The sequence below is a fragment of the Chanodichthys erythropterus genome, chromosome 16 (genome assembly GCF_024489055.1).
Source record: "Chanodichthys erythropterus isolate Z2021 chromosome 16, ASM2448905v1, whole genome shotgun sequence".
Classification (NCBI taxonomy): Eukaryota; Metazoa; Chordata; class Actinopteri; order Cypriniformes; family Xenocyprididae; genus Chanodichthys; species Chanodichthys erythropterus.
Window position 1 is genome coordinate 30360678 of NC_090236.1, and position 10452 is coordinate 30371129.

Consider the following 10452-nt stretch of genomic DNA (forward strand, 5'->3'; position numbering starts at 1 on the left):
ATAGATAGATAGATAGATAGATAGATAGATAGATAGATAGATAGATAGATAGATAGATAGATAGATAGATAGATAGATAGATAGATAGATAGATAGTTTATAGATAGTTATATAGGAGAATAAGGTGGGGAGGGAGGTTACAAGAGCTCCTAGCCTATCACAACCGTGCACATGGGAGTAAATCTCTCTCCTCTCTATCCCTTCTCTCTCTCTCTCTTTCTTTCTCACTGCCCGAATGTGACTTAGCTGTGGCTCTGGTCTGCATGCACAGCAGTAGGAAGGCAACTCACACACAGTGATCATCTCTGCTGCCTCCCTGGCTAAATCTGCATGGCGACTTAACACAGAGATTACATCTGCATTAAGAGAAGTGTGTTTCACCAGCAACTTTACAAGTAGATTAGAGCCCGATGCTCGCCTGGTGCTGGATTATTAGGAGGATCATTTCTCCAAAGCGGAAGAAGTGATTAGACATCAGCATGCTGTGCGTTTCTGCATAGCGCGAGAGTTTATCAACCTCAGCTCTTCCAATGATCCAGTTTTTCAAGCATTCAGTTGTGTCTTCACTGTGGTGCCTCAAGCTGAGCAGATAGTGGTCTCCAAGGACTCCTCAACTACTTCAGCTTGTTTCACTCTCCACTATTCATCAGCGAGAATGAATTTTAACAGAGAACAGCAGCAAATTAATTAGTTGGATGTCAGGTTATCTGCAAAGTTTGGACAGGTGAAGGTGTGTGCAGTTTCAGAGGGAGGGGAGAACTTTGGAAAAGTCCCTCACGAGAGTGCTTAAGGAGAACCTGGAGACATGTCCAAACCTTCACGTCTGGTCAAACCCTCCAAGCAGTCCCGAAAGGAACCTCCAGGGAACCGTTCACACATGCTGGTCGTCGGGGAGAGGCTGATGAGAGCTGGCAGTGAGGGCAACCTAGTGAGATCCAGACCACCCCAGAAGACTTCTGCCACCGATCCAGTGGGCTCCAATCCAGGTATTACTGCTTCATAAATCTATGAATGGTGTTAGCACTAACTTGTGATTTTATTGATTAAATGTTTTAGTTCGCACTACAAAATATTATGAACATGTACACACATACATATGCTTATATTTCCGGCATTAGTTTAGATCCGCCCGTCTGAGGAGCTATTACGTTATTTCTGACTGCAGCACATGAGTGCGCTTGTATAGTTTGGCTGATGCCCTCTCTATATGGGGGGATTAAGACAGGGGTTTAACCTTCACTGTTCACTCTGCTGATTAGTTACATTCCCCTCCTCGTCATCAAATTCTCTCACATCACTTGATCTCACTGGTGCTAATCAAACCAGCCACTCTCAGCTAGAAGTTTATAGAAAGTGACTGAACATGTAAATGAACACAGCTATATTTGTAATGCTGATTTAAGTATAACAATGAATAAAAATGGTTCATGAGCCAGAAGATTGTATCAGTCTACACAATTTCAGACTGATTTTGTTGGCTATTTATGTTGACTTTATGTTTGACAGTTCGGTTAGGCAAAGGTTTGGAAGAACTGTTGGTCAGTTTAGCAACCACATGGTCGCTAACAGGTAAAGGATTGAGCTTTTTAAGTCAAGTACTATTAAATCAAACACCATTCACCTTCATGCGGTTTGTCATTGCAAGTTAGAAACACAAGATCAAAGTATCTTATATTATTTCATTCAATTTTATGCTGGTTATCAGGTACCTTCTTTGTAATACAAAGTTCCACAACAGGAGCTCACATGCAAGTGACTCAGACAAACTCAAATGACTCAAATAGCTGAGTAATTCAGTCCAAACTCAGTCAGAAAAAACTGGGTGGTGCTATAATACCTTATAGAATCTTTTAAGAAAATTAGCCGTTAAAAAACACAAAATGTTGTTTTAATAATTACACATCTGAATCTTAAAGACCATTTAGGAGCAGATGTCACAGTTACATCATTGCAGATGTGTGTGCAATGTGGCGGCAGAAAAACATGGACGAAAACTGGCGATATCCACGGAATAAGGGAAAAAATGTCTTGTTGTGCCTTTGGATGTCAGAAACAGAATGCGAAATAGACAGTCTTCATTTTATAGAATACCATAATTGAAAACACCATTTGAAGCTAAATGCAGTTGTTTATATTTGCAAGCCATTAAATGGACAGACTGGACTGATGAAACCTGCAATGATTACACAAATATTACAGCATGAATTTGATGTAAACATTAAATCTACATAATATTCACATGTGCAGTTAGGGGGCATAATTTATTAGCCCTACAGTTACAGTATGAAATAATATTTAAACCTATAAAATGTTACATAACATTTAAATTCATTTAAGAAAAAAAAAATTCTGACTTTTTTCACAATTGTGAGTTTATATCTCCCAATTCAGACTTATAACTTGCATTTGCGGGTTTATATCACGATTCTGAGGGGGGAAAAGGCAATATATCATGTTTTTAACTTGCAATTCTGATTTTTCTTCTCAGAATTATGAGATAAAAACTCGGAATTGTGAGAGAAAAACTAGCAATAGAGTGCTGCAGCCATGACATTAAAACCTAGAAGAATAATTCACCAGTGGTTCCCTCAAAACTTTCCTATGGGGTTATTTCATTTGGGTTATTTCATAGTGGTGCAGTGATGATGTCAAAATCCTGATAACTAATTCACCCTGGTTCCTTTGAGATTTTTCTATGGGGTTTTATAATGGGATTTTTCAATTAATGAGTAAAACAAAGTCTGTGGTAAACATAACTAGACAATGCTTTGATGTTTTGTTCAGCAACGCAAATTACACACACCCATACCAAAAACTGAATTTTGAAGCAGTTATGATTATTTTTTGAAAATGTTTGTTTATAATAAGTAAGTAGATAAGACAGTGTTCTTCAAAAGGTTCTTTAGAGTGGAAAATGCTTCTTTAGATTATTAAAAAACTTCTTCACACTAAGACAAAAATGGTTCCTTCTTTGGGGAACCAAAATGGTTTTTCTATGGCATCGTTACGAAAACTCCCTTTTGGAACCTTTATTTTTAAGAGTGAAGTATTGCAGTTATGATTACCACAGACTATATTTTACTCATAAATTAAAAAAAAAAAAAAAAATCATTGGAGGGAACCACCAGTGGTGAACTAATCTTCGGGGCTTTGACATCACAACTGCAACACTAAAACATCTTTATTTATTTATTTATTTTTATTTTTTATTTATTTTTTTAATTCTGTGGCTTCCATACAGAACTGGCATTTTCTGCTACCAAGTAGGCTCCGCCCACAAAACACGTCATTGGTCTGCATCGGTTATCAAAATGTTTGTAGACATATATATATATATATATATATATATATATATTACAGCAAGGAAGCATTAAATTAATAAAAATTGACAGTAAAGATATATAATTTATCTGTTACTACAAGTTGATTGCTGTTTTTTTTTTTTAGTTGTTGTTACAGTATGTGTAATTTATATTTAATCGTGTATAGCGCTTATTTATGTTATCAGTCTCCAGTGACTTTCAAATGCCAAAATGCCTTTCTTTCACTTCAGTGATTTTCACTCACACTGCTTAGAGAGGTATGAGATTGAAGGCACAGCCTTAGAACCACTGTCCCCTGCTGTCACCCATTCTTGCTGTCAGGTCTGTTAAAACAGAGATTTATTCCAAAGACAGCACCAATCCTGCCACGCTGCTGAAGATACAGTACATGACATTTCCACAGGCATAGAATCCAACACAGCGTGGACTCTTAGAGTTCTTTCTACCCTCAGAGGCTCCAAATGTGCTGAAAGAGATTCCTCTGAAAAACCTGCAGCACCAATTTCCTTCATGAACTGCCACCTAATTTTAAAGTCTCTTTTCTTGTGGCGGTCTGTGCACTGAACTGCAGTCCATGTTTATGAAGAATGTATTTTTTCTTATTCAGCTGAACTCCAGACTGCATTTTTAGCAAAAGTTGCACCTGAGATATTACACCTGTTTTCATGAGAGCCCTAAAGCTCTGTAACGAGAGAGGAAAAAAAAGAAAAAAGAGTTGGGGTGTTGTTTCCTTTTGTAGCCAATCAGACACATAAGTTTGTTTGCAACAGAGTGCCACAGTCTGGTTCTAGAAGTTAAAATCCCAATCATTTCTCAATAGGGGAATCGATTTTGAACAATAACTTATAAAACATTAAACACAGACCAGCTGTGAGCTACAAGGTTGTTTATCGATGGTATATGCTTTTGTTGAAGCCATCTGTGTGTTCAACAGTGGAATTGATTCTGCAAAAAAATAAATAAATAAATAAATCTCCGCCAAACAGTGGTTTGCACCAACTGTTAATCAGCCGACCACTCTTATTAAAGGGACAGGTTGGTAAGCAGACAGTTGACGGTAGCCATTGACTTCCATAGTAGGAAAAAAATACTAAAGAAGTCAATGACTACCGTCAACTATCTTGTTACCAACATTCTTTAAAATATCTTATTTTGTGTTTAACAATAAAGGAACTCATACAGGTTTGGAACAACTTGAGGGTAATTAAATGATGACAGAATTTTTATTTTTGGGTGAACTATCCTATTAAGTGCTATGAATGACATGGTTGTCTGTCTTATACTTCCTAACTACTTAAATATTTATGCACATATTGCAATGAAAGTAAAATATATCTTTCCTTCATTAAAGCTGTTAAGTACACAGTCCGACTTTTTGTCCGATTTCAAATACTTTTAAAGTATTTATAATGTTTTTAAAAAGTTAAAAATTTTAACATAACATTTTAAACTTTTAAAAGTTTATAACGTTATGATTCACATTGTAGCTGGTTGATTTGGTTCACGCCTTATAACTTATAAAAGAAAAGATTTTTTAAAATCCCTATGTAAAAAATAAATGGGAAAAATACCAACTAAGAACCAAGGTTGCAGAAAAATTGGGCAGGCACTGTTGCGCTCACATGTGCTTCATTAAATATTGAGCTGTTTTACTCAAGATGCCTTCAGAGGAGCATAACCTCCATCACATATTTAGATTGATATCTAAAAGTCTATTGATATCTAAAAGGCTAAAAGTGTAATATCTATTTATTGATATTTTTCTTACTAACATTCAGATTTTAAGATTAAATGAAATGCCAACCATTAAAATAACTAGCTAGGTCAGCTTAAAAGTCCATAGATATTGACTTCAGTTCATACTGCTGTTAACATTTTCTCCGATAAGTGGATGTGTTTTCCTGTTTGTTCATGTGACGTTTGACATAAAGCCTAACGTTGGAAAGTCCGATTCAAACTTGTGAATTAGTTTATTTAAAAAATTCCTCTTTCTCACACAAGTACTGTAGCATTAGAAAATCATGTTCATTCTATTGAAATGGTTCGTTCAGACTGTTCGTTTTAAAGGGTTAGTTCACCCAAAAATGAAAATTCTGTCATTTATTACTCACCCTCATGTTGTTCCACATCCGTAAGACCTTCGTTCATCTTCAGAAACACAAATTAAGATATTTCTGATAAAATCTGATGGCTCAGTGAGGCCTGCATTGACAGCAAGATAATCAACACTTTCAGATGCCCAGAAAGCTACTAAAGATGTATTTAAAACAGTTCATGTGTCTACAGTGGTTCAACCTTAATGTTATTAAGCGAAGAGAATACTTTTTGTGCACCAAAAAACAACAACAACAAAAAAACTATTCAACAATATCCAGTGATAAAAAATGCTGGGTTGTTTTAACCCAAATTTGGGTCAAATATGGACAAACCCAACCGTTGGGTTAAAAAATACATTTAAAAATTTAACCCAATGGTTGGGTTTGTCCATTTTTGACCCAAAATTGGGTTGAAACAACCCAGCATTTTTTAGAGTGTGATTTCAAAACACTGCTTCATGAAGCTTCGAAGCTTTATGAATCTTTTGTTTCGAATCAGTGATTCGAGTGTGTATCAAACTGCCAAAGTCATGTGATTTCAGTAAACTTTGCTTCAATACATCATAAGTGTTTTGAAACATTTCGAAATTTCAATGGTTTATGAGTTTGATACACGCTTCGTAAAGCTTCGAAGCTTCATGAAGCAGTGTTTTGAAATCGCCCATCACTAGATATTATTGAATAAAGTTGTTATTTTGTTTTTTTGGCACACAAAAAGTATTCTTGTCGCTTCATAATATTAAGGTTGAACCACTGTCGTCACATGAACTGTTTTATATGTCTTTAGTAGCTTTCTGGGCATTGAAAGTGTTAATTATCTTGCTGTCAATGGAGGCCTCACTGAGCCATCGGATTTTAATTAAAAAATAGTGTTAAAATTAATAATTAAAATTAATAATTAAAAGTTAATAGAGTAATTAATGACAGAATTTTCATTTGGGGGGGGAACTAACCCTTTAAGTGTTCACAATAATTTGATTCACAGATTCACAGTCCTTGTACTATGTACTGTATACTTTTGACTTGGTTTATGTAAATTAGGATGTTTTTTGTTGTATTTAGTATAAATATACCTGTTCAAGTTTGATACTGTCACCCTAACTGGTATTGTTAAAAATATTTTATCCTTAAACAGGCCTGGGTGGGAACATATTTTAATATTTTTTCAACCACAGATTCAGAAAAATTTACATAGCATTTGGAGGTTATTACATGAATTACTAATTACCAGCCTGGCCCTTAAGTAACCTCAAGTTAGCTACTTTTCATTTGTAGCTGCTTTAAATTATGATTGAACCTGCACTCATGCCTTTTATAATCACAAAATAATAGTCTATAAATAGTGCTAGCTTAGGGAAAAGAAGGAGAAATATGTTTCAAAAGCAAGTGATATTAATCATTAGGCTACAGAGGTCTATCGGGTGAAGAAACGCTATGCAAGGCTGGAGATAATTTGATAAATTAAAGTTTTCAGAAAATCTTCTGGAACAACACATTTTTCTCTTTATGATTTCCTCTACAGTTAACGCTCATCACACCATGAACCCTAAAAAACAGGATGTTTTAAAAGGTCATGCTTTATTTTTTTTAAGCAATACACTACACTCTAAAAAATGACCAAGTTGGGTCGAAAATGGACAAACCCAGCAATTGGGTTGTTTTAACCCAGCGGTTGGGTTAAATGTTTGCCCAACCTGCTGGGTAGTTTTATTTAACTCATCCATCGTTTAAAAATTACTGTATTGCTTGCTTAAAACCCCAAAGAATTTATTAATATGTTTAATGAACAATAATTAAACAATAAACTTTTGTTAAATTGCTTAATAAATGTTCACATTTTGATTATTATTGTTGCCTCTACACTCTAAAAAATGCTGGGTTGTTTCAACCCAAGTTTGGGTCAAAAATGGACAAACCCAACCATTGGGTTAAATTTTTAAATGCATTTTTTAACCCAACGTTTGGGTTTGTCCATATTTGACCCAAATTTGGGTTAAAACAACCCAGCATTTTTTAGAGTGTAGTAATTATACACTTTAAAAAATGCTGGGTTAAAAACAACCCAAGTTGGGTTGAAAATGGACAAACCCAGCAATTGGGTTGTTTTAACCCAGCGGTAGGGTTAAATGTTTGCCCAACCTGCTGGGTAGTTTTTATTTAACTCAACTATTGTTTAAAAATGACTGTATTGCTTAATTAAAATTAACCCAATGTTGGAAATGAACATTTATTAATGTTCAATGAATAATTATTAAACAATAAACATTTATTAAATTGCTTATTGATACATTTATATTAATAAACTATTAAACTATTAAATTTATATTAATAAAATATTAAAGCTTATTAATAAACATTCACCTTTTGTCTATTATTGTTGCCTCTAATTGCATCTGGTTTTTAATTTCCCAACTAATTTGGGTTCATTTTAAGCTAGCCATATAGCAATTTTTAAACAATAGTTGGTTTAAATAAAACTACCCAGCAGGTTGGGCAAACATTTAACCCAACCGCTGGGTTAAAACAACCAAATCGCTGGGTTAAAACAACCCAATCGCTGGGTTTGTCCATTTTCAACCCAACTTGGGTTGTTTTTAACCCAGCATTTTTTAGAATGTATGTGTCTGATTTTTAACTTCCAACCTATTTTGAGTTCATTTTAAGCTATCCATATAGTAATTTTTAAACAATAGTTGGGTATAAAACTATCCAGCACGTTGGGCAAACATTTAACCCAACCGCTGGGTTAAAACAACAACCCAATCGCGAGTTTGTCCATTTTGACACAACTTGGGTTGTTTTTAACCCAGCATTTTTTTTTAGAATGTACCAATTGGAAACATCACTTTAGAAACTTATCCTACACTTTAAAATGTGTTTAAGTTTTATCATAAAAGCTTAAAATTGCACTTAATCATCCTACTAAACTGCTTATTGTACACATAAGATGTCTTCATTTTGCTAGTGAACTGAACTTTGATGCTCTGTAGTTATATAACCTCCCCGCATCTGCCTCTGATGCACTAATGTAATACAGGAATTAGCTAGATCTTCATGTGCCATTACGTCAGCTTAATCAGCAGGAAGCGATATGGTTTGACATCAGTGTGATCTCACACAGGATGTGTGCATGTCTTGTCCCGTTCCTCTCTGCTGCCCTGTCCAATCTCATTTTTGTCCCTGCCACCAGTTTAGCTCTCTGGCATTATCAGTGTTTCCACAGCTTTGGAGCAAAACACTACAGAAAAAAACACAGTATGCAGAGCACAACAACCTCTTCTAAAAATAAAAATAATAATAAATAAAATCAATGTTTGAAATTATGAAGCTTATTTTTTCCCCAAGTTTCAATCCTGTGTTCACATTAACATTCTAGGCATTCAGTGGCACGTTCTGCATGGAAGAACTGCAGGGTGCTGGTTAATATACTGGCCACTTCTATGTCATTTTCTGATAATGATTTGGAGTTTAAAGCTGCTGTGAGCATGCTTTCAGTCTAATCTCCAATCGAGTTCAGTTTGTCCGTTTATGTAATTGCTGAGCCCAGGAATATTAGTCCTATGTTGTCAGAACCACAGTTACTTCAAAACCTGAGCAGGCCAAGATCCACACTGGCCTCTTCAGACTGAGTTATTAAAGATACACATCCCCCCTCCCAACAAAAACGGGCTATAATGAGACTTAGAGGTGACTGGAGGGAGAAGACGGCAGTAGCTCTTCTTCAGGTTGCACTATCCTTCTTCTCAAAGAATTTATTTCCTACTCATTATAGTCAGGAAAGAAGATTAATTTCTGACAGAAATTTCTGAGGCTAGTCTGTTTAAAATAATTTTGTAGAGCCGTTGTGAAAGTTTCTGTTCTATTTTGAGTTGTTTGTCAAGCCACTGAATCAGCTCATTTTATTAGTACTTTGTTTATTTTGAGCCTGATATGCGAGTAAAATCACACCAGGACAATCAGTCATTCACAATGTTTCACAAGTGTAAGTGTTGTAATTGGCAAGACCGGTGTGTGATATTGAATCGAGACAGTTTCATGAGGTTATCCATTGCCACAGGTGGAGGTCATGTATTATTTAAAAAATGGTGTGGTTTGGTTTCTCTTTCGGCTTCTTCTCTCTCTCACCCGTGTATGTTATATTGTTTTTTGCTCTTCACACACACTCAGTCAAGGAATAAAATGTGTTTCCAATTGTATGATTTTGTGGTTTTGTGGCTAGCACCAGATAGCTTGTTTTGCTATTTTCAGGGCATTTTTGTGAGTTATGTTCATGCCAGTTTAGTAAAAGTTACAGTGAAAGTATTTATAATATAAAAAATTATATTCTTTTTCAGATTTGTCTTACTAGTCTTAAAAACTTTAATGAAGCATAATATAATATAATATAATATAATATAATATAATATAATATAATATAATATAATATAATATAATATAATATAATATAATATAATATAATATAATATAATATAATATAATATAATATAATATAATATAATATAATATAATATAATATAATATTGTGAAAAAGTCACAGCTGAAGGGCGTTGTTACAAAGGCATGCCTGCAACCCCTTCAGCCGTGACTTATTCACGGTACAGCACTAGCGTAGTAAGGTACTTGAGTACCTTATTGCTTTTATAAAACGGTTACCACACAATATATATATTAAAGCCAAAAATATATATCAATGCAACTTTCATTAAGTAAACTTTCACTAAAGCCTTCCTTCCACCGGAAAAAAATAGTCCCTGACCGTGAACAGCAACGGAAGTTACATTATTACACCTTTAGATGAAAAGACTGAATTGTTGTGAACACAGAATCAAGGACAGGAACTAACCATTTTATATATTTTAATATAATATAATATAATATAATATAATATAATATAATATAATATAATATAATATAATATAATATAATATAATATAATATAATATAATATAATATAATAATATTTCTTTTGATTTTCATTTGAGTTGTCAGTAAAACAGTGTGTAAGTGACATTTTTTCCTCATTTAGCTAAAAC

At 34.3% G+C, this 10452-nt stretch overlaps 1 protein-coding gene across 4 annotated transcripts in view; it reads left to right on the forward strand.

Annotated features, from left to right (window-relative positions):
* The first annotated feature begins 291 nt into the window (after nucleotides 1-291).
* The window catches only part of si:ch211-207d6.2 (sickle tail protein homolog), a 71438-nt gene continuing 61277 nt past the window's right edge, over nucleotides 292-10452 (forward strand). For all 4 annotated transcript variants that reach the window (XM_067363228.1, XM_067363231.1, XM_067363232.1 and 1 more), the window contains exon 1: nucleotides 292-986. In XM_067363228.1, the coding sequence (XP_067219329.1) occupies nucleotides 806-986 (181 nt within the window). In that variant the 5' untranslated portion in view covers nucleotides 292-805. The remainder of the gene's footprint in view (nucleotides 987-10452) is intronic.